The sequence below is a fragment of the Chiloscyllium punctatum genome, chromosome 38 (assembly GCF_047496795.1).
Source record: "Chiloscyllium punctatum isolate Juve2018m chromosome 38, sChiPun1.3, whole genome shotgun sequence".
Lineage (NCBI taxonomy): Eukaryota > Metazoa > Chordata > Chondrichthyes > Orectolobiformes > Hemiscylliidae > Chiloscyllium > Chiloscyllium punctatum.
In genome coordinates, this window is record NC_092776.1 from 45,338,780 (window position 1) to 45,364,119 (window position 25,340).

The window sequence follows — 25,340 nt, forward strand, 5'->3', positions numbered from 1 at the left end:
GATGCTTTCTATAAAAGACATGGCAAGGAAACAAGTTATTGTTACAATATCTCCTTCCCCTTTCTTACAGAGGAAAGAGGAGTATAGAATTCGGAACTGATATTCTATAACTGACGAGAATTATTTTCAAACCCTTGATTGAATGTTTTTATATAAAACCTGTAACAGCCTTAAAATCAGTACTCAAATTATGAAAACCAGGAAATGCAATTTTATCTCTATTACAGTTATCAAGTTCAATTCTCCATGCAATGTAATGGAGTCATTCTCAAATTGGGATCCATGACTGAAGACTTGTACAGTGTTTCCAAAAAAAATAGTGTATCTAGCTAGAGAGTGAGAGAGAAAAAAGTGGCTAGCTGGCTATTCTACATATATTGTATGTATATATTGATGATAGTTAGTGTCCGTTCCACATGAATATCTGATATTCCAAATCCTGCCGAATTCTGAACACACTTATCTTTCTGGTATGGAGTGCTCAGTTGTTATATTTTTTAGCAGCCTTTAATATATTTTGGGTGGGGAGGTGAAGATGCAAGGCCTTCTGCTGTTAAGGCATTAGGTTTTATTTAAATCTTTACTATGTACAATAGTGTAAATTTCTTGAATTACTACATAACAGAAACTGAGTTGAGTTTGGACAGATCCATTAATAATACTAAAACTCAGATGTGTTAAATGAGTGTGAAAAACTGGAAGGAAGGAAAGCCATCTTTTTATAGAATAGCAACTTGCTTTGAACTTTAAGGGGATTATTAAAACACTCTGTAGAGATGGAACTCTACTCTTTGAAACAAGATCCTTTAGCTGAAATAGGATAACAAATTATGTAATGGACTAATTGTATCACAGTAAAACAGCAAATTGGCCAATTAAATTTGGCAACACTAGGTGAACCAACCATTCAATTTCAGTTTGGTTGAACATGATGTACATACTCATTCTGTTCCAAGTGGTAAGATTCTGGTCTGGTGGGTCTAAAAGTATAGCTATGCATGATATTTTACAAGACTTAACAGTTATCTCAGAAAGGAAAAAAAATGCGGATATATAGTACTTTCATTACCATCAGACATTTCAAAGCATTTTACAGACAATGTAGTGCGTTTTGAAGATACTATGATAATGTAGGAAATGTGGCTGCCAATTTGTACTTAGCAAACTCCCCTCACTTCTGTGAAATAGTGCCAAGGTATTCTTTTCCATCAAGCTAAGCAGGCAATTGGAGCCTTGAAACAGGAACCTTGAAACTCAGAGCAGTATATGCTACCAACTAAGCCATGGCTGGCACTCTTTGGCATAATTATGATTAATAATTTAGGTAATTTTATGAAGAAATGTATCTTACAGTACTGTAAACATTACATACCTTTAACTGTCTGTTCAAGATTTTCCAGGTAAAATTTGTACTGACATACTAAACCTTCTTCAAATTCTCTCAGGTGTTGGGTTTCTTTTTTAACCTGAAAATAAAGGATACAATATTTTTATATCTTGCAATTTCTCCCCCAGCACGCCAGTGTTGTTTATATCTAACTGACTGCATTTTAACTGCTGCAATGATGCTGAAGTCGTAAATAAATGGAGTGAAACAAGATAATCTCAACTGGTGCAGTTTAAGGAACTCAACAGAATCTCCTCAGACCAATTACAGTATAATTGTTAAGGAATGCATCGATAGGACTGGCAATCAGAAAATTAGGGAAATTATTTACTTTATTCCTTATGGTTTGACACTTTACAATCTTACATTTAAAGCTGTATATAACAAACACCATGTGACTTTGAATGTACCAAAATGAAGGTTACATGATGAATCCTTCCAAGCCAGTTTATGGTCATATACCGCAAATAGTCACAAGCATAATCTATGGGTAAAATTGCCATAGTGCTATAAGACCACAGGGTTGCTTTCTTATTAGAGAGACCACCAGTGGTGGCTTAACTAGAGGATCACCATGCCTCAAGCAAGGGGAGGGGTTGAGAAGAAGAATCCTTTGTGATAACCTCAGCCAGTGTAGGAATTAAGCTCACGTTGTTGACACCATTCTGCATTGCAATCTAGCTATTCAGCCAACTGAGCTGACGCTCTTTCAAGTAAGAAAGAAATATTATATTTGCAATGCCTGCACCTTCATTAGTTACGTATAGAAATATATTATAAAACAAAGCTTTATTGATCAGTGTTCAGCTGGTAACTGACTACAAAAATATCAAATTGCATCTTATCAGTCTTTGGTGCCATGAATATTAGCAATCTGAATTAAGGCTGAACTTCGCATCCAATATTCACTCTAATTTTTTGTGGTGGCTCCTACATGTACATTTAAACCAGAGCTTCCATTGAATAGAAGTCATACAGAAATATTTTTGCAATGTGTTTATTCATGTGTGCATTTATGTTATTTTACAGTTCCAAGTATTCTGTCTGCTGAAGCAAACAAAACTGTTTACTCATTTCAGAAATCTGGGGATCCATTCAGCGGTGATGCTGCATAGATCTTGTTTAAACACACAACCAAAATTTGACAATGGCAATTGCTTCATTCCTTTGTTGGCAGTTTTTTTTTACATCTATCTTTATTTGTCATTCAATGATTGTATAATGTATCCAGGTTGATACCTTGGCCAGATGAAATGTACTACTTGTCAAAATGATCTATTTCAATCTATTTCTGCATTTAGACTTAATCTACACTCTGTCAAGACTTAAAGCTTGAAATGTTACACAAATGTCCAGAAGAATGGACATTTACTGAAACTATACTACTGCTCCTTGGATGCTGCCTGAACTGCTGTGCTCTTCCAGCACCACTAATCCAGAATCTGGTTTCCAGCATCTGCAGTCATTGTTTTTACCCATTTACTGAAACTAGTCAGCTTTTAGGACAGAATCCACTGAATCATTGAATGTCTGAATGGAACTCATCCAGATTTCTTCCACAACCATATACTTGAAATCAGAACATCATTCACATATCTTTGTGGCCATACGTTCTTCAAGGTTCGGTATAAAAGTGAAATATTTCAATATCAGTTGCACAAATCTCTCTTTTCTGAATTCATAATCAGTGGTCTTGACAACTGTAGCCTAATTAATGCATGCCATTTCAGCAATTCCTCTTTTGGAAATCTGCTGACCAGGTTGCCACATCGCAGTTGAATAAATTGAAGGATCACAGCAGCATCAATATCATTGTCTACAACAGCCAAAACCTTCTTTATTCCAACAAACGCATTTTCCTAGATAGATATGGAGCCTTCAGTTTACTCTCTTGGCCTCTGCAAAATGCATAATTTCAACTGTTATCAAACAAATCCTCTGACATACTGATGCCAATTCACCAGAACATTGTTCAGAGCTGCCAAGCAATATTGTGATTCTGTGAGCCTTTTAGACAATATTTGTTTATTGGATCATTGCATTTAGTCACTTGCTTGGATCAAGATAGTGCACATTAGTGCACTTAATGCAAACTGTTTTGATAGCCACGTCAATTCATTCACAAGTTGAAATGCCACTGCATCACATTGTGCGGCTCTGGCAAATTCTTCGAATGGTCTTTCCTTCGTAGATGATCTGCTGAATATTATATAATGTTCTTAGAAGATGTCTGTATCATGCACAACTGAGTCCTGCTTCCAAGCACCCTCTATTCTGAGCAACACAATGCTGTTCCAATAAATGTTTGGCTGCAAAAGTGTGGAGTTGATGCCTAAGGTCAGCCAGAGTCAGACTGAATGGCAGCACAGGCAACATGTGCTATATGGTCTGCTCTTATTTCTACCACGTGTTCTAAAGGCAGGTGATCCCAATATCAGGACCATGGCTGAAGACCTGTTCAATGATTCACATCAACCACAACTTAACAGCATCTAGTTCTAACAAAAAAAAAGTGCAAAGTGCCCACAGTTTAAGTGCTTGAACAATGTCCCTAGAAACCCAACATAGATTGCTGTCATGTATGTTTCTTGTTAGGAGCCGTCAAACAAGTAAATTTTCCTCTGATTTAGTGGTCTTCCTTATTTACAGTCAAATGTAAGGGACCTGGGTGACATGACCCAGTAGGTAGCAATCTCTAATGGTGCAACATGTCTAGTTGTCAATGATTTTCAAAACTATTTACCTTTCCAGCAAGCTTTCCCTCAGAAGGACAGCAAACTCCTCAATACCAAAGGATGAAATGCAACCTCCACATTCACTACACGACTGTCATTAGTTTAACGGCCAGCTGCAGGTTTGCCAGACCTTCCAATTCTCAACTGACTGCAATACATGCTGAATTTTATAACTGAGTCTTTCTTGTCCCTACAGCATAAAGCCCACTCAAATTAGTAGTAACCAGGCCATGCTACATTACTCTGTTTAATCACAAGTGAGCATGCACAATGAACCAACCTAAACTAACAGCGAATTAAGATACAATTTCATCAAAACAGTGCCTGGGAAGTTGCTACCAGAGAATGTATGGAGGGAGAAGCGCAATTACACATTTACAATCAGCTCTAATATAATGTAGCTATAGGTATTGATAAATGGAAAAAGGAAGTCCATGCAGATGCAATTGATTTTTTAAATGTATTAAATGTGCGTCAAATCCAACTGGTTTCAAATTACAAGATGAGCCTCCTAGCTACTATAATGGAATAGCCCAAAATTAAAATCCAACAACAGTGCAAAAATCTGCATTCTCCATAATGGAATGCAAGTAAAAATATGATATTCAGGCCATTGCTACTGTGTAATACAGCTCATTCAAATAAATCATGTGAATTCATATCTCTACCTTATCCTGACAAAAGGAGTATCGATCGCCATTTTGAAAACTTTAATTGGGGCTAGCATTCACAGAAGGTGAAAAAGTTTCAGGCTTCTATTTCCATTTGAGCAAAACGGTGTTTACTAGTTTCATGCAAAAAATACCAAGCACAAAATGTCATGATTATGCTCACCAGATGAAGTTGCTTTATAGTCACTCCTCTTTAGGAGCACCTCTTCTACTTAGAAGGACTTAGCAGGCTTAAGAGAACACAATCTCCTGCATGTTACCTTTCAAGCCTCCACATGTATGAACACAAAAATGAAAACTGGCATTCCACTGCAGTACCGAAGGAGTGCAGCTGCTGACATTTGGATGGGGCATTGAACTGAGACCCTGTCTACCCTCTCAGGTGGGGCTAAAGGATCCTATGACATGGTTCTGAAACACAGTCAGTGAGTCCTTTCTAGAGTCGTGAAGAATATGAATCCCTCATTCAACAATTTAACAAAATCACTCTACTTGATCATGAAAACATGCACTGTATGCAAGGTTAAGTAATAAGGTAAAAACAATGACTGCAGATGCTGGAAACCAGATTCTGGATTAGTGGTGCTAGAAGAGCACAGCAGTTCAGGCAGCATCCAAGGAGCTTCGAAATTGACGTTTCGGGCAAAAGCCCTTCATCAGGAATAAAGGCAGAGAGAAGGTTAAGTAATAGGTTATAGAGTCACAGAGTCATAGAGATGCACAGGCCCTTCAGTCCAACCCGTCCATGCTGACCAGTTATCCTAACCTAATCTCATCCCATCTGTCAGCTCTTGGCCCACATCCCTCTAAACCCTTCCTTTTCATACCCCATTCGGATGCCTTTTAAATGTTGCAATTGTACCAGTCTCCACCACTTCCTCTGGCAGTTCATTCCATACATTCACAACCCACTGCGTGAAGAAGTTGCCCCATAGGTGCCTTTACATCTTTCCCCTCTCCCCCTAAACCTATGCCCTCTAGTTCTGGACTCCCCCACGCCAGAGAAAAGACTTTGCCTATTTATCCTATTCATGCTCTTCATAATTTTGTAAACCTCTATAAGGTCACCCCTCAGTCTCCAACACTCCAGGAAAAACAGCCCCAGTCTGTTCAGCCTCTCCCTGTAGCTCAAATCCTTCAACCCTGGCAACATCCTTGTAATTCTTTTCTGAACCAGGATTACATGCAATATTCCAAAAGTGGCCTAACGAATGACCTGTACAGCCACAGCATGACCTCCCAACTCCTATACTCAATACTCTAACCAATAAAGGAAAACATATCAAAAGTCTTCCTGCGACTCTACTTTCAAGGAGCTATGAACCTGCACTCCAAGGTCTCTTTGTTCAGCAACACGCCCAAGGACCTTACCATTAGTTTGTATAAGTCCTACTAAGATTTGCTTTCCCAAAATGCAGCACCTCACGTTTGTCTAAACTCCATCTGATCAAGTTCCTGTTGTTCTCAGAGGTAACCTTTTTTCACTGTCCACTACGTCTCCAAATTTGGTGTCAGCTGCAAACCTACTAACTATACCTCCTATGTTCACATCCAAATCTTTATATAAATGACGAAAAGTAATGGATATGGCATTGATCCTTGAAAAGCAACCCTACACCACCAGCCTGTCTTTTACCTTTGAGCCAGTTCTGTATCCAAATGGCTAGTTCTCCCTGTATTCCATGGGATCTAACCTCGTTAACCAGTGTCCCACAGGGAACCTTGTCAAACGCCTTACTGAAGTCCACATAGCTCACGTCCACTGCTCTATCCTCATCAATCCTCTTTGTTATTTCTTCAAAAAACTCAATCAAGTTCGCGAGACATGATTTCACGTGCACAAAGCCATGCGGACTATGCCTTAATCAGTCCTTGCCTTTCCAAATACATGTAAACCCTGTCCCTTAGGATCCCTCCAACAACATGCCCACCACTAACATTAGGCTCACCGGTCTATCGTTCCCTAACTTTTCCTTACCACCTTTAAGTAGTGGCGCCATGCTAGCCAACCTCCAGGCTTCCAGCAGCTCACCTGTGACTATCAACAATACAAATATCACAGCAGGGAACCCACAATCACTTCCCTAGCCTCCCACAGAGTGCTAGGGTACACCTGATTAGATTCTGGGGATTTATCCCCTTTTATAGATAGATGGATTAATGATTACTTTATACAGTTTGTAATAACACGATTCTGCCTGAATTCAAGTATCTAGTTTTAAGATCAGTGTCACATAACATCAATCACTGGAGAAGTAATGGAAGTCTGCCATCCTTTCCAGGTCTGACCTGTGAGATTCCAGGCCCACAGCAACGGGGCTCAGTCTTAAATTCCCTCTGAAATGACCATGTTCAAATGGCAATTAAGGACGGGCAATAACTATTAGCCCAGTTAGCGACATTCTGACCACATGAATGAAAAGACAGGACTCTTGTGGCACAGTGGCAGTACTCCTACCTCTGAAGTGGGAGCACTGGGTTCAAGTCCCAGAGGTGTCTAGAACATCTTTGAATGATGAAATGTCTAATATCTAATCATAAATAATACATTGATCAGCAACCGAAAAAAAAAGACAGTTGCTAATGATGCAACTGATATTTCTAAAATTTTTTGTTTTTATTCAATTATATTAACATAGCATTCCAGTTGTTACAACTTTTAAATGACAATAACAAAGAAACAAAAGTCCATCAAAAGCCTATGTCAATGTATTATGAAACATTTCTGAATTTCCGGGAAAAGATTCCAAGTAGAATTTAGCAAGAAATTTATGCATCTGTAATAATACATGCAGTTATAATTAGATTTATGCAAATTTCATTCATAGTTTTCAACACAATTAAACAATTCCACATTGTACAGCATTCTTCCAGCTTAGTTTTTGCTGGTCCCTCAACAAATCAAATGCTAAATAGTCAATTAAAATATTGCAGCACTAGATGGCGAAAAGAGCAAAAAGTTCATTGTTTTATAAACAAAACCAGTGCAGTATTTTGAAACCTCAATTCAGGTACCAAGTAATCCCAAAACTAAACTAAATGTCATTTGTTTTTAAATTAACTTGCTCCTTACCTGTTATTTGAAAAATAAGCACATTTTTGGACATCAGCTCCCTATACACTGTGTCCAACATTAACACAACAATTTGGAAACTTGAATGAATGGCAGATTACCACATGTCAGAATCATGATCTGAGTCAGGCTTTCTGCCTTGAGGCTGCTTTTCCATCTTCATGCACTGGAATAATTCTCCAATGCTTATTATTTTAATAGAAATGTCTGAGGGTGAGAGAAAAAGAAAAATAGGAATATATTCCCACGGAATTTTAAATATTTTAGGAATGGAAATTGTTGGGGGTTTTGTTTTAAAAGAAAAATTGATAGTTTGCTGAAATTTATGCCATCTCTGACTAGATAACCCCACTAGAAGGTACACAACTATGATTTGGGAGGACCTTTCAAGTCCAAAGATGTGGATTAACCATGCTAAATTTCCCCACAGTCTCCAGGGAACTGCAGGCTAGGTGCTTTACCCATGGAAAATGTGGAGTTACGGGGAAAGGATAGTGGATTGGGTCTAGGTGGGATGATTTTCGGAGGATCGGTGCAGATTTGATGGACCGAATGGCTTCTTCTACAGTATAGATGTTCTATGAGCTAACCATTGCAGTGTGGATGTTCAGCTGTAATTTAAGAACTACTCAATCACAAGTAATACTAGGAAGCAGAGAGTAGAGAAAACAGCCTCTACCCTCTAGAGAATAAACCCATATCAAACTCTTTTGGTTCTTTCTATACGATCACTATCATCACTAATGGCAGTGTGTTGTTTTTCCCCGCTTTAGTGAATTTCATGCCAGTCAGGGTATTATAGATGGTCTTGAAGGCTTCCTCTAATTTGTTTTGTTTGGTGATGATCACTGTCATCACTAAACAAATTAGAGGAAGTCTTTAAAACCATCAATAATACCCTTACTGGCATGAAATTCACTAAAGCGGAGAAAAACAACAATAAAAATTGCCATTCCTAGATGTCATAGTACAACGAACAGCAAATGGGGATCTTCAAACCAGCATCTTCAGGAAAACAATACATATGGACCAAATAATGAACTACAGAAGCAATCACCCCAACACCCACAAACGAAGCTGCATTAGAACATTATTTCAACAAGCCACCACACACTGGAGCACAGAGGAACTACGCAGAACAGAGGAATATCACCTATACAGTGTATTCAAAAAGAATGAGTACCCACTGAACACAGTCCACCGATTTCTCAGCAACAAACCCAAACAAGCAGACAAAACACACCCAGAAACCCAAGCCACTCTCCCCTACATCAAGACATCTCAGAAACTACTACCAGACAACACAGACCTCTTGGCATCATAGCAGCCCACAAAACCACCGACACACTAAAACAGCAGTTAATGAAAGACCCTATACAGACAACAAGCAAAACTAATGTCATTTACAAAATATCTTGCAAGAACTGTAACAAACTCTACATTGGACAAACAAGCTGAAAACTGTGTGGAGTTTGCACGTTCTCCCCGTGTCTGCGGGGGTTTCTGCCGGGTGCTCCGGTTTCCTGCCACAGTCCAAAGATGTGCAGGTCAGGTGAATTGGCCATGCTAAATTGCCCGTAGTGTTAGGTAAGGGGTAAATGTAGGGGTATGGGTGGGTTGCGCTTCGGCGGGTTGGTGTGGACTTGTTGGGCCGAAGGGCCTGTTTCCACACTGTAATGTAATGTAATCTAATCTAACCTAGCCACCAAGATAATGAACATCAACTAGCAACTAAGAGACATGACCCCCAATCACTAGTATCCTTACACACTGATGAGGAATGACACCACTTCAACTGGGACAACACATCCATCCCAGGACAAGCCAAACAGAGACACGCACGAGAATTCCTAGAAGCATGGCATTCCAACTGGAACTCTGTCAACAAACATATTAATAACCGACCCCATTTACTATCATCTGAGGAAAACAACAGGAAATGACATCCTCACAGGAAATGATGTCACCAACCCAAGGAAACCTAAACACATAAATAGAAAGCGGGTCACAAACACCAGTGCTTCATCAGAGGCTCACTAATGATGTCACCAAGTATGGTGATGAAACAGCTGAAAACAAACCTTCCAGTTCAGCAAGCAAACTTACATCCAGATCCTCAACCTGAGCTACAAATCTTCTCAAAACTCACTAACTGAAGGGGTTCTACGATTAACATTTTTTTTCTTTCAGTTAATTCTGTATTTCATGCTTTGTGTAAAATGAGCACACCATTAAGTAAACACTTCCAAAAGTAAAATTTCATTTGTGCAGAGATTAAAAATATTGGGAGGGAAGCTCTGGTTGACTAAGACAAACTTCCAAAAAAGGAGCAAAATTTTAAACAGAGGAAACTGAGAGATGTGGGGGCAAATGTTTTAGACAGATTTTGAGAAAGCGAAATTTTTTGGGGATAATATTTAAACTTTTGTAATATTTTTGCACATTGTGACATCACCTTTATTTTTCAGCATTATATTTCCAAGTTAATAAAATGAAATGGCTGCTAAAGAAAACAATATTTAAGACATTTCACTGGTTTGCTTTCTCCAAATTTTCAGTTTTTATATTGATAAAGATTTGCTAATCTTCATTGGGAAATTTTTCTGCGTGCTGTTTGTCCATTAATGAATTTTCTACTTGTGTAAGTTATAGCTTGTTTAGTTAACACCAATTGGTTCCTTTGTTTACAAGGATGAAATTCTGGCAAATGAGGGTCAACTATAGTACAATATTTAGCATGCCTGATAGATAGATATTCACACTCGTGATACAAACTACACAACAATTATAAATATATACGAGTTAATTAACTATTATAGACACAGATTATTTCAAACTTATAGCAGGGCAGTCATCAGAACAAAGTAAATCATATAATATTGCACTATTTGGAACTTTACCAAATTTATTCAGTACCTTTGTAGTTTTCTCTGCTTCAGTTAGAGGCCGTATTCTGTAGCATGGTGTGATGTCTTTGAAGATCTCCAACAAAGATACCATCACCAGTTTCCGTACCGTTACTGCAACATTTGGATCCCTTTCCATGAGCATTGAACGCAGTTCCTTCACCTTTTTTATCTGTGAACAGAATAATCACTTTAGATAAATTTGTAAGTGTTTTATTTCTCAAATTCAAGATTGATCCAAGGTACATATATTTTTTAAATTACAAAGAAAATTCAGAAAAGGGGACAGAACCACTTAATTGTACAAATAATAAAATCACAATGGACAACAAGCACATATTTCAGTTACAGGAGAACTAGCAAAGGCATTTTTACAAATACACATGATAATCACGAGAAGAGGGAATATACTACAAGATTAGAAGGCAGTGTTATGGACCTGACCCAACACCCTTCAAATATACCAAGGAGGTACAAGTTAGGGTCTACACCATCTTATTGAAAGGCAAGTTTAAGGTGGTTTGACAAAGGGTCAGTTAGACTCGAAACATTAGCTCTTTTCTCTCCTTACAGATGCTGCCAGACCTGCTGAGATTTTCCAGCATTTTCTTTTTTGGTTTCAGATTCCAGCATCCGCAGTAATTTGCTTTTATCGCTTTATTCTTCCCCCAGGTAAAAATAACCAAAAGGAATATAAATTGGTATAATGTTAACTCTACTGTAAAACGTAACAGAATGATATACTATTTAACTAGCAAATAGCAACTGTTCCAGTATAGCAAAGGCAACATCAGTAAAACAGATTGTCTCACATCTGATTCTTGCAGCAGAAAGGGAACCCAAGCTTTTAGGTGCCACAGAGAGGAAATTCTCAGGGAGTGAGCTTCCATAGTCAACCTCAAAACTCCATCAAATGCTGAAAGTTAAACTAAAACCATGGCTCCAAGGGAACCTCACTCCATCCATAAATGCTGTTTCTATTGTTCTAACTTTGAAAAAAAACCAAGCCTGACAAGCTGTTTACTTTATTGGCTTCAAATACACAGCTCACCACCTTTGGTTCAAAACCTCTCTTCAAAAAGAAACAGGACAAAACACAACTCTTAAAGCCATAATATCACCACAAGAGGAAACAGTCAGGCCGTGGCAATAACGTTCAATTCTTCCCTAGCCATAACACAGGTGCCAGCGGACCGGAGGACAGCCAATGTGTTATTATTAAAGAAGGGAGGAAGGGATAAACCAGGATACTACAGGAAAGTGGTGGGACAAAATTAATCTGCATTTGGAAAGGCAGCGATAAATCAAGAACAGTCAGAAGGCTTTATTAAGGGTAGATCACGCGTCACGCCTGACCAACCTGAATTAAATTTTTGTAAAAGTGAACATGTGAGTAGATGAAGGCAATACATTTTGATGCAATCTACTGAACTTCAGGAAGGTTTTTAATAAGATCCTACATGGGAGAAGGATAGCAACAGTAAGAGTCCAAGGGATCCAGGGAAATTTGGCTATTTGGATTCAGAATTGGCCGTATGACAAGCAGCTGAAGGTAATGGCTAAGGCGTGTTTTTGTGACTAGTCTATAGCCAGTGGGGTTCTGCAGCGATCCTAGCTGTTTATGGTATATATAAATTATTTAGACTTGAAACGAACCCAGGTTGATCAGTAAGTTCACAGAAAATACAAAAATTGGAGGAGTGGTAAATTGTGAGGAAGATAGCCTTAGGTTACAAGGGGATATAGATGGCCTGATTAGAGGCAAGTGGAATTCAATTCAGGTTAAGTGAGAAGTGATGCACTTGGACAGGACAAACAAAGCAAGGGAATATGTGATTAACGATAGGACCCTGGGAAGCACTGAAGAACAGAGAGACTTTGATGTGCATGTCCACCAATCCCTTAAGGTTGTAGTACAGATATATAATATGATTAAAGAAGTATATGGGATACCTGACTTTATTAGCCAAGGCATAGAAATTAAGAGCACAGAGGTTCTGTTAGAACTGTATAAAATGTTGCTTAGGCCACAGCTAGAGCATTTGCACAGTTAACATAGACATAACATAGAGGAGGTGACCATTTGGCTCTTTGAAGCTGCTCCACCATTCATCATGATCATGGTTGATCATCCACCTCAACAGCCTAATCCTGCTTTCACCCCATAACCTTTGGTCCCATTCACCCCAAGTGCTATATCTAGTCACCTCCTGAATACATTTAATGTTTTGGCATCAAATACTTCCTGTGGTAATGAATTCCACAGGCCCACCACTCTTTGGATGAAGAAATGTCTCATCTCTGTCCTAAATGGTCCACCCCAAATCCTCAGAATGTGACCTCTGGCTCTGGATACACCACCATCAGGAACATCCTCTCTGTATCTACCCTGTCTCGTCCTGTTAGAGTTTTATAAGTCTCTGTGAAATCCCCCCTCAGTCATCTGAACTTCAACAAAAACAGTCCTAACCTAGTCAATCTCTCCTCATACATCAGTCCTACCATCCCTAGAATCAGCCTGTTAAACCTTCGCTGCACTCCCTTGAGAGCAAGAGCAAGAGCAAGTCAGAAAAGGAGACTAAAACTGCACACAGTATTCTAGGTGTGGTCTCACCAAGGCAGTGTATAACTGCAACAACACATACCTACTCCTGTACTCGAAACCTCTCACTATGAAGGCCAACAGACCATTTGCCTTCTTTATCGCCCGCTGCACATGCATGCCTACCTTCAATGACTAGTGCACAAGAATAGCCAGGTCCCACTCGACAGTCCTCTCTCCTACTTTACAGTCATTCAAGGACTAATCTGCCTTCTTGTTTTTGCTTCCAAAGTGAATTAGATCATACTTATCCAAATTATATTGGATCTGCCATTGATACGCCCACTCACCCAACCTGTCCAGATCATGCTGAAGGATCTCTGCATCCTCGTCCCAGTTCACTCTCCCACCCAATTTGGTTTAATTTGCAAACCTTGAGATGTTACATTTTGTTCCCTCATCCAAATCATTAATATATATTGTGAATAGCTGGGGTCCTAGCACCAATCCCTGTGGCACCCCACTGGTTACACTGCCTGCCAAGTTGAAAAGGACCTATTTATTCTTACTCTTTGTTTCCTCTCTGCCAACCAGTTTTCTATCCATCTCAATTCTTCCTCCAATCCCATGCGCTTTAATCTTCCAAAATAATCTCTTATGTGGGACTTTGTCAAACACTTTTTGCAAGTCCAAATATCCCACATTGACTGGCTCCCCCTTGTCAACTCTATTAGTTACATCTTCATAGAATTCCAACAGATTTGTCAAGCATAATTCCCCCTCCATAAATCCATGCTGATTCTGCCACTGCTTTCTAAATGCTCCATTATAAAGTTCTTGATAATGGATTAGAGAACACTGATGTTAGGCTTACTGATCTGTAATTCCATGGTTTCTCTCTACCTCCCTTTTTGAATACTAGAGTAACATTAACTACCCTCCAATTTGCAGGAACTCTTCCAGAGTCTACAGATTCCTGGAAGATGACCACCAATGCCTATACTATTTCTACAGCCACTTCCTTAAGTATTCTGGGATGTAGATTATCAGGTTGTGGGGATTTATCCACCTTCAATTTTCCTAGTATCATTTTTCTACTGGTACTGATCTCCCTCAGTGCTACCTTCTCACTAAATCTTGCATTCTCCAAAATTTCTGGTATCTAATTTGTATTCTCTTTTGTGAAGACAGAACCAAAGAATGTATTCAGTTGCTCAATCATTTCTGTCCCCTATTATGCATTCCCCCATTTCTGTTTGTAGGGGATCTACAATTGTCTTCACTAATCTCTTTCTTTTCAAGTATCGATTGAAACCCTTAGCATCAGTCTTTATGTTCCCTGCGAGCTTACTTTTATACTGTATTTTCTCTTTCTTAATCAATCCCTTGATCCTACTTAGCTGAATTCTAAACTGTTGCTAATCCTCATTTTTTTTTTTCTTGGCCCATTTGTATGCTTGTTTCTTGGATCAGGTACTATCTCTAATTTCCTTTGTAATCCATGCATCGGCTCTCTTCTCATTTGCTGTTGTGCCAGACAAGAATAAACAGTTGTTGCAGTTCCCCCATGCATTCCTCAAATGACTGCCAATGCCTATCTATTTTCACCCCTTTAAGTAACTCTCCCCAATCTATCAAGGCCAATTCTGGTCTCATATCTTCATAATTTTCTTTATCAAGAGTCAGCACCCTCATCTCCAAATTAACTATCCTACTCTCCATCTTGATAAAAAACAATTCTTCTCATATTATGGTCACTCATCTCCAAGGGGTCTCGCACAGTTGGATTGGCAATAATACCCTTCTCATTACACAATACCCTGTCTAAGATGGCGTGCTCTCAATACCTGCCCTCCAGATATTGGTCAAGAAAACCATCCTGTACATTACAAGAGAGATGCAACTGAATTGGAGAGGGTACAAAGGGATTTTAATAGGATGTTGCCTGGGCTAAAGAGCTTTAGTTATGAAGATATTGGACAGACTGGGTTGATTTCCTTGGAGCACAGGAGACTGAAAGGGACATGATTAATATGAATAACGGTAAGAGTGACATTGACAGGAAGGAAATGTTCCACTTGGTGGAAGGATCACTAATCAGGGAGCATAGATTTAAGAGTTTAGAAGGGATGTGAGGAAAATATCATCCAGAATCTGTTGGGAATCTGGAACTCACTGTTTGTAAGGGTAGTAGAAGCAGAAATCTTTATAACATGGAAGCAGTATTTAAATGTACATTTGCAATGCCAAGGCACACAAGGCTATGGGCCAAGGGCTAGAAAATGGGATTAGAATGTTAGGTGGTTGTTTTTGACCGGTGAAGATTCAAAGGGCCAGAGGACCTTTATCTGTGTTGTAGACTTCAATGATTGCATGAGTCTTCTGCATAGTTAATGTGATCCTATATATGAAAAGGGAAGACAGTTGAGTCTAGAGAGTTATAAACCAATTAGGTTAATGTCAGTTGTATGAAAGATAATGAAATTCTTACTCAGGAAAATCATGGACAAATAGTTAGAAACTTGAACTATAACAAGCATAATCAGGTCAGGCTCAAATAACCTTACTGAATTCTTGAAGTAATAGAAGGACTGTTGAAGGCAACGTAGAAGGCACAAAGTATTTAAATACCCTAAGATATTGACATGGTACCACAGACTAAAATCATGATTAAAGTCAGAGCCTGTGGAGATAGGAGGCTAAAACAGAGTAGAGAATAATCTGGCTACGAAACAGAATAGAGAGAGCAGAAGTTAAACGGTAGTTACTCCGATTGGCAAAGGGTGAGAAGTGATATTTTATAAGAATCAGTGTTGGGATCGATGTTACTCAGCATTTACAGGGTTAATTTGGACTAGGGAACCTGATGAACTCTGTAGAAAGTTCAGAGTTAAATTACTGGACTGATTATAACCTTTCAGGAAAAATTTCAAGCTTGATCAGGTTGGGGGCACATTTGTCTTGAACATTAGTGGAGGGCATCAAATTCATGGATGTAGTTAAGAGAAGAGAACTGCATCAAAATACAGAAAGACATCTATTAACTTCCATGCATAATTTGCAAAATAACTTCAGCATAGCTAAGCATGCACTAGCAGGTTTTGGTAGGAAAAATAAAATTTGAAAATAACTTCCTAAAAAGAACAAATAAACAGACAGATTGAAGGGTCATATATGTATATTAACCCAAGTTGCTATGTTTAGTTTGATAAGGCGATAAATAACATTTGTCCCAGGCAATGCCCATTTCCAACAAGAGAATATAACCATTACATTTTAAGGTCTAAAGGCATTACTGACACCGAAGCCTGATTATCAATATCCCGGGGTTATCACTGATCTGAAACTGAACTGGTGTTGAGAGTGTGGTACTGGAAAAGCACAGCAGGTCAGGCAGCATCTGAGGAGCAGGAAAATCGACGTTTTGGGCAAAAGCCCTTCATCAGGAATGAAGATTCCTGATGAAGGGCTTTTGCCCGAAATGCCGATTTCCGCCACTCCTCGGATGCTGCCTGACCTGCTTTGCTTTTCCAGCACCATACTCTCGACTCTAATCTCCAGCATCTGCAATCCTCACTTTCGCCTGAAACTGAACTGGGTTGGCCATATAAATTCTGAGTAATAAAAGCAGACCAGAGGCTAGGAATTCTGCAACAGGTAAAGTACTTCCTGACACTCTATACCAACCTACTGTCTACAAGGCACAAGTCAGGAGCTTGATGGAATACTCTTCAGTTGCATGCATAAGTGCAGCTCCAATAACAATCAAAGCTTGGCATTATCCAAGACAAAACAGCCGACTTGAAAGGTATCCCATCCAACATCTTCAAGATTTTGCCCTTGCCACTGACATATAGTAGCAGCAGTGCAACATCATCTACAGTAACTCCCAAGGATCCTTCAAATGCACCTTCCAAACTGATGTCTTCCACCACCTGGGAGGTAGCACATGCATGGGAATACCACCGCATCCAAGTTTCTTTCTGAGTCTCATTCTATCTTGACTTGGAACTATAACACAATTCCTTCAATGTTGCTGATCAATATGCTGCATGTAAAGAACCTTGGGTGCACTACTACTTTGAGCTCCAGGAACAGTTCTGGCATCCATATTAGAGAAATGAGACAGAGGCCCTGTAGAAAGTTCAGAGTTAAATTACTGGATTGATTATAACCTTTCAGGAAAAATTTCAAGCTTGATCAGGCTAGGGGAACATTTGTCTAGAAAGCAGGAGATTGAAGGGTAGCCCCACAGAGGTCTTTAAAATTATAAAGAATTTTGATAGGAATGGACACAGAAATTTGGAGATGATAGATGTCTAATCTGAGACACCAGCTGATGTCAAGCAAGCGATTGAAGGAGTAGCGGAGGAGGAACAAGACGACAAGACAAAGATAAACTCTATTGCAGAGTTAGCAAGAGCCTAGTGGGACCTCTTAACAAAGGTCTACCATATCATGTGTCACGCTTAACTGGATAGTAGTGGGCCTTCCTTCAAGATTAAGGTCATGGGGGAGAAAGTCCTCCTCTTGACTACCAGATAATCAGCAGCTTGAATGAACAGTGTCACCACTGAGACGGTGAAGGCTGTTGCCAATATGTCACCGGACCTAGCATCATCACAGGCCACAGTGAAATTGTGGAAGTGAGACGATGTTGCAGGTGTGGTACAGAGACAACTGCTACGTACAAATGTGCCAAGCCAATGGGCACTAAATGCCATCTGCTATTTCTATTGGCAGTCAAGTACAGAAAGAGGCCATAAATAGAAGGTTCTATACATGTTGGAGAAAGTGAGGACTGAAATGCTGGAGATAAGAGTCGAAGTGCATGGTGTTGGAAAAGCACAGCCGGTCAAGAGCAGCATCCGAGGAGCAGGAGAATCGATGTTTCGGGCATAAGCACTTCATGTTGTCATACAAGCAATTGACTTTTCTTTTAGGTTGGCCCTGATTTCTACATCTAATTTTAACCGCCACTTCCACCTCGGGCAACTGCCTGTGTGGAGTTTGCATATTCACCCCGTGTCTGCGTGGGTTTCCTCCGGGTGCTCCGGTTTCCTCCCACAGACCAAAGATGTGCAGGTTAGGTGAATTGGCCATGCTAAATTGCTCGTAGTGTTAGGTGAAGGGGTAAATGTAGGGGAATGGGTCTGGGTGGGTTGCTCTTTGGAGGGTCGGTGTGGAGTTGTTGGGCCGAAGGGCCTGTTTCCACACTGTAAGTAATCTAATCTAAAAAAAGGTCTTGAAGATGACAGAATAATCTTATGTGAGGCTAAGAATTGAAACATATTAAGGTGCATTTCAATTTTTGAAATATGTTTAACTAATTCCATTCTTGATTAACTTTCAAATAATTAATGCAGTTTCAAAGAAAAAATGAACATTATGACAGTTATTCATACAAGTTAGTTAGCCTGTGCACAAGACATACTTTGCAATTAGAAGCTTGCTGCTAAGTGTTCTGAATGAATATCAAAAAATACCTAATATCGCAATACTATTTCCATTGGGCTCAATGCTAGCAGATTCTTGCAGAGGATCATGGCACAGTAACTCAAATGCAATCTACTTTACAAAGCCATCAAAAGCACTAAAGTCAAGTCAATAAGTATTTATATTTAAAGACACTGAGCTACACTGAGTCTATCCAAAACACTGCCACATCCTTCAAATGGGAGTCAGTTTCTCAGACACAATTCTTACTGCAGCAATACCATGACAGGCTGGATACACTCCATACCCCAGCACAGGGTCTCCCAGTAAGGGAGGAGCAGGTGCCAAGCTGATTCCCCCAGCTGAGGTTCCAGTCTACAACTACGCCCGGGCATGTGAAGGAGTGGAAAGGTCAGCGGAAGGGATGGACAGTGGGCAGCAGCAGCATCTGTAGGAGCACTGGATGAGAAACAGGAAATATGGACCCATGCAACCCCAGGACCAGCAAATGGCTCCAGCTCAGACACTGAGATCATGGGAGTGGCAGCAGTAGAGGCCATTACAGAGACCTAGGAGCCCATTTCAGAGACTCTGGCTGATGTCAAGCAATGACTGGAGGAGCAGTGGAGGAGGAACAGGAAGATGAGAGAAGGACAAACTCCATTGTAAAATCTTGCATTATTTTCAGTGTTTCAAGACGGTGCTGGAGCATGGCAACACTTTTCACTGTATTTTTACATACATGTGACAATAAATCTAAATATAAATCTTATCTGAGACAGTTTAAGATATATTTTCACATCAACAGACGTTCTTACATTGTTGTTTGGTTCAGTCAGGATGGATGATGCCAAAGTGGCTATCTGGATCTTTTTCTCTTGTAACGTCTGTCTTCTCATCAGTAGCAACTCTTCCGTGGTCAACTTTTGACAAGGCTCCTTTAAAGCAAACATTTCTTCTCCTGCAGTTGTTAAAAAAAATTCTATTGTCATCTTTCCAAGCAGGTAATCAGCAAATTCTTTTGCCTTGTCATAAAATATATTGACAATGAATTTAAATTTGCTCAGATTTTTCTTTGGAACTTTCTGATACTTTGTTCAACATCTGCAACAAGAAATATATTTCAATCGTCAGTCTTGAGCAGGAATCAAATCCACCTTCTGGAAATGAAAAAGAACCACTCAGTCTCAGTCTGCACATATTATTGACAATCACAACTTTGATTACAAGGAAATAAGTGTACATTTGCACACATTTAAAATATTCACAATTATGAAAGCACGTTTTCCTCTTAAGGAGCTATGCTTCAGCAATTAGATACAGTAAAACAAACTGAAAAGCTGCTTGAAATGCTATTTCAACGAGTGTCAACAATTTTGTACATTATTAAAATAAAAGTTAGGCCTCCAGCCACCATTTATCAACTCTTATTATCAAGAGCAGTTTATCTAGTCATTTTACATGTTACTGTTTGTATGACAGAGCAGTTTGCAAGAAGGGTTGCTGCACCTGCCAATGAAATAACTCACAACACATCAAAATTTATTACACGTGAAACATTTTAGAATGGAATCTCTCTTTCAGCGAGGTAATCTGGAATTCTCACTAGGTTGCATTTCAAGTGCAATTCAGCCAAAATTGTACTAGCTTGCAAGCCTGTGAAGTGCTTCTTAAAATTAAACAGTACATCTGGCACAAGATCACAATAGGTACCTTGAAAATTAGACTTTTATTTTTGACATACTAAGAAAGAGAATACTGTACTTCAACATAACTAGTAAGTGGTTCTGTCTGGCTTTGCTAAAGTTATTTAAGATGAGAGGGGAAAGATTTAAAAGGGACCGTGAGAGGCAATGCTTTCACGCAGAGAGTGGTGCATGTATGGAAGAAGCTACCATTTAAAAAGCATCTGGATGGGTACGTGAATAGGAAGGGTTTAGAGGGATATGGGCCAAATGCTGGCATAGGGGACTAGATCAGTTTAGGATATCTGGTCAGCACCAAGAACTTGGACCAAAGTGTCTGTTTCCTTGCTGTATAACTCTATGGTCACTCAGACAGTGGATTACACATGGGTTAAAAATTTTTTTTCAAATAAACCCATAAACCTGCATAGGAAAACTGCACCTTTTAATTATAAAATTACCAACAAATTTAAAGAACAGCTTCTTGTCTGCTGTTATCAGACTTATGAATGGACCTCTCATATATTTGAGCTAATCATTCTCTGAACCTTCTCTATACTGTATTCTGCATTCTGTTTTCTTATCTGATGTACTTATGAGAGGTACGACTTGTCTGGTTAGCATGCAAAACAATACTTTTCATTGTGTCTCGGTACATGTGACAATAATAAATCAAATCAAAATCAATTCAAAATATGGCTAGGGATATTCCTTCACACAAAATGTGTCCAATTAAAGTATGTTCTAAAATGCTGCATAATATACTAGGACTTCAAAGGACACATTTTGCTCATGTACAAATTTATTTGAGAGGAACACTAATCATTTTTTTGACTATAACTTAGGCCCGGATTGCCAATTGCTCACAAAGTAGAAACTCTTGGCCAATATAAAAATGAGTTGATGTTTGTATTATGGCAAATCTTCTCTGTAATTTGTTGCTATTTTGGAATATGATACATGTCATGCAAATGCCAATGTGATGCACACTTCACACATGAAGTTTAAATGTGACATTTTACATATACCAGATAATATTTTATATATCATATGTTATTTTCTTACTTTCCTCTTGCTGCAGATTTTCCTCAGCCATTTCTTCTTGTTGTTCTTCCATTAGGACTAGAGAAAGTATATTAACAGTTAGTATCAACAAATATGTAGGCACAGCATTCGAGTACATTGAAAAGGACATACTGATACAATTGCAATACAAGTATTGAAATTCTGAAGACACTTGAGAAAATAAGCAATCTTAAACTTGTGACAAACACAAATCCAACTAAAAAAAAACCAAATCACTAATAATTGCTTCAATTGCTAAGCTAGCTAGTAGTGCTTAAATTAAAGGTTGTTTACTAGAAGCTTATTTTTAAAAATACAGTGTCCTGTAGCATCTTAAGCGACTACTTAATTTGAAGTCTACTGCAATGTTTTAGATAAGCTACATAATATAACATAAGCTTAATTCCTTTGGTAAATGATTATTTATGGTCACTCGCTTTGGGGATCAAGAGTTATATGGATGTTATATCTAGCTGAAATAATTTTATTTAACCAGTTTTACACTATCAAATTTACATTAAAGGAGCAGAAATAAACATGGTATTTTCTTACTTGGCTTCTCCACTGATTGAGGAATTATACCCCGTTTGTCTTTGATAGGCAATAGGTGGATAAGCTCCTTTTCAGGTTCAGTCTGTAAATATCGTGGCACCTTCTCATACTGTTCCACCTTATTTTCTTTCTTTCTTTTTTTGGCGTGGGTTGGTTCACTGAAATATGACAAATAATTACATCAAATTAACCACAGTTTAAAATTTAGTATAAAAGAGAGATTAGTATTTGTGGAAAAAAGACAAAATATTTGCATCTTTTTACGTTTTGGACGATGAGCTAAAAAAGTGAAAAAAGGACACTGCTTTCAAAGGGGAATCATAAGTAGCTGTGTACAGCTTTGGGAAAACAAATGGAGTTAGCTAATGCACATGCAACAATGTTACTTTTGGGAATGGTGTGCCCAAATGGTGTGCTGGGGGTTGTCTTGTGGGCATTACTGACAGTGATGTAAAAAATTTGTATAAAGGAAGAACTGTACCCTTTGTTCAGAGATATCTCTTGATATGGCTTCGCAAACACTGCAAAGTGTGTTAATGGTTCCTCCAAAGCTTTTACTTGCTTAATAAATTTTGGCTGTTCACAGAAGTTGGCATATTTCAGTTGCATCAAGTGTGTAAGAATCTCAATAAAAAGAGCCTAACAACTGGAATCGACTTCCCCCACACCAGTCTTTCAGCCAAATATTTATTTAACTGTTCTTATGTGCCCTCTGCTAATTGAAACTCAGCTCAATGGTGCCTATCTCACCATTGTCTGCCAATGCGGTATTAGAATTTGTTAATTTTATCAATCACAAAATTAACTGCTATTTTTAATGACAATTTTGTTGTGTTTATTAAATGCTGATACTACTTACAAGTTAAAGTTATTTACTTTAAAAATTAATTTAGGGGATGTAGGCTTTCCTGGGAGGTCAAATATTGTTGCCTATCCCTAACTGGCTTTGAGAACATGGTGGTGAACTGTCTTCTTGAACCACTGAAATCCAAATGGTGGAGAAACACCATTTGTGTAAGTTTTGAGATAAGACCAATGGGAAAGGATTCTCAGATGTGGTAGCATTGAAAAGCACTTGTGGTGCAAACATTGGTGATAATTCTGGGATTAGGCTACAATTCAAGTGTGATTTTTGGGATTTACGATTATTGAGGGAGAATTCCTCGATCTGGAAGTGGGTGTCAAGATTCAGCATAATTTAATGGCACAGTGGCTTTATGGTTAGTACTAATCCTCACAGCGCCAGGGATCTGTGTTCAAAGACGTTTTTCATAAGGGGCTGAGTCCACTACTTTTCATCATTTACATAAATGATTTGGATGTAAGCATAAGGGGTATCATCAGTAAGTTGTAGATGACACCAAAATTGGAGGTGTAGTGGACAGTGAAAGTGGTTACCTCAGATTACAACAGGATCTTGATCAGGTGGGCCAATGGGCTGAGAAGTGGCAGATGAAGTTTAATTCAGATAAATGTGGGGTGTTGCATTTTGGGAAAGCAAATCTTAGCAGGACTTATACACTTAATGGTAAGGTCCTAGGGAGTGTTGCTGAACAAAGAGACCTTGGAGTGCAGGTTCATAGCTCCTTGAAACTAGATTCGCAGGTAGATAGGATAGTGAAGAAGGCGTTTGGCATGCTTTCCTTTATCGGTCAGAGTATTGAGTACAGGAGTTGGGAGGTCATGGTGTGGCTAGACAGGACTGTTGGAATATTGCATGCAATTCCTATTGGAAGGATCTTGTGAAACTTGAAAGGGCTCAGAAAAGATTTATGAGGATGTTGCTAGGATTGGAGGATTTGAGCTACAGGGAGAGTTTAAATAGGCTACGTCTGTTTTCCCTGGAGCGTCGGAGGCTGAGGGGACCTTTTGAAGTTTGTAAAATCATGAAAGGCATGGATGGAGAGGATAAATAGACAAAGTCTTTTCCCTGGGGGAGTCCAGAACTAGAGGGCATAGGTCTAGGGTGAGGGGAAAAATCTAAAAGAGACCCAAGGGGTAACTTTTTCATGCAGAGGGTGGTACATGTATGGAATGAGCTGCCAGAGGAAGTGGAGGAGGCTAGTACAATTGTAATATTTAAAAGGCATTTGGATGGGTATATGAATAGGAAGGGTTTGGAGGGATATGGGCCAGGTGCTGACAGATGGGACTAGATTGGGTTGGAATATCTGGTCGGCATGGACAAGTTGGACCGAAGGGTCTGTTTCCGTGCTGTACATCTCTATGACTATGACTAAATCAAGCCACCTGTGTGCATTCAGGGCAATACTCCCAGATACAGTCTTTTGATTGGCTTTTTAATTGACACTGTTTGTGTTGGGTTCAGGAAAGCTCAGCATCAGTCACAGGTCTCTGTTTGACCAGGTTGCAGTTTTACACAGATTCTGAGGGGAGTGCAATAAAGGCTCTATATGCTTGCAGCGTCAACATTTCTCTTTTCCCTTGCTCTGAAAAACTGCCCTCTCCAACTCTCCGAATGTAATTTTCCCTGCTGTTTTGACAGTCGCTCAGAGGAAGAATGTTAAAGATCACAGGAAATAACCTTGAGTACAACCAAGCTACTAACGAACTAAAAACCGATAACTGATGTGCTGATAAACATCAAGGTGTTATCAAAAAAATCAAAAGGACTGTGGAGCTAAATTATCTATTTTGTGATGCTAAAATGGTGATTCAGAACTGTGTTCTGACATTATTTTCCCCTCCCCTGTAATATTTGTGTGGGGGGGTGGGTGCTTGTTTATGCAAATATTTAAAGGGCTAAAGTATAAATTAGAAATCCTGTTATTTTACTGCTCTTGTTAAAATTACAAAAAAGAATTTATTTTATATTGCTGCTGAATGAACTTGGGTGTGCTTTGCTTTTATCCAGGATAGGTTAGAGGCAAACTGGAATTTATAGTACTATCATTAAAGCTTTACATCTGTCATGACTGCAGGAATAGTGAATAATGGACTGCGACATTATAATGCAACAATACTTGTAAACTATGAAAATCTTACCTGGAATGAAGATCCCTGGTAAGAAATAATGGCCTCTGGCCCATGCTTTGCATATATTCCAAGTCATCATCATCCAGCATATCCAAAGGTAGAACATCCTCTTCCACTTCATCCTCTTCTTCATCTATTTGTATATGTGAACAACAAAACAGATCAATAATTTGCAGAATCACATGATACTTTTTGCAGGAACAATGCATAAAAGGCTGTGGCATGGATCATGCAGTAGTAATAGTGCGGCTAACAGCTAATAGTGAGGCTAATGTTATTACGTTGTAAACC

The 25,340-nt window shown here is 39.0% G+C and overlaps 1 protein-coding gene across 1 annotated transcript in view; it reads right to left on the reverse strand.

Annotated features, from left to right (window-relative positions):
• noc3l (NOC3-like DNA replication regulator) overlaps window positions 1-25,340 on the reverse strand; it is a 59,910-nt gene that overhangs the window by 25,856 nt on the left and 8,714 nt on the right. The window contains exons 3-8 of the mRNA XM_072557767.1: window positions 25,059-25,182; window positions 22,053-22,210; window positions 21,501-21,557; window positions 19,569-19,711; window positions 10,783-10,944; window positions 1,373-1,466 (exon numbers count right to left, since the gene is read on the reverse strand). Of these exons, the coding sequence (XP_072413868.1) occupies window positions 1,373-1,466; window positions 10,783-10,944; window positions 19,569-19,711; window positions 21,501-21,557; window positions 22,053-22,210; window positions 25,059-25,182 (738 nt within the window). The remainder of the gene's footprint in view (window positions 1-1,372; window positions 1,467-10,782; window positions 10,945-19,568; window positions 19,712-21,500; window positions 21,558-22,052; window positions 22,211-25,058; window positions 25,183-25,340) is intronic.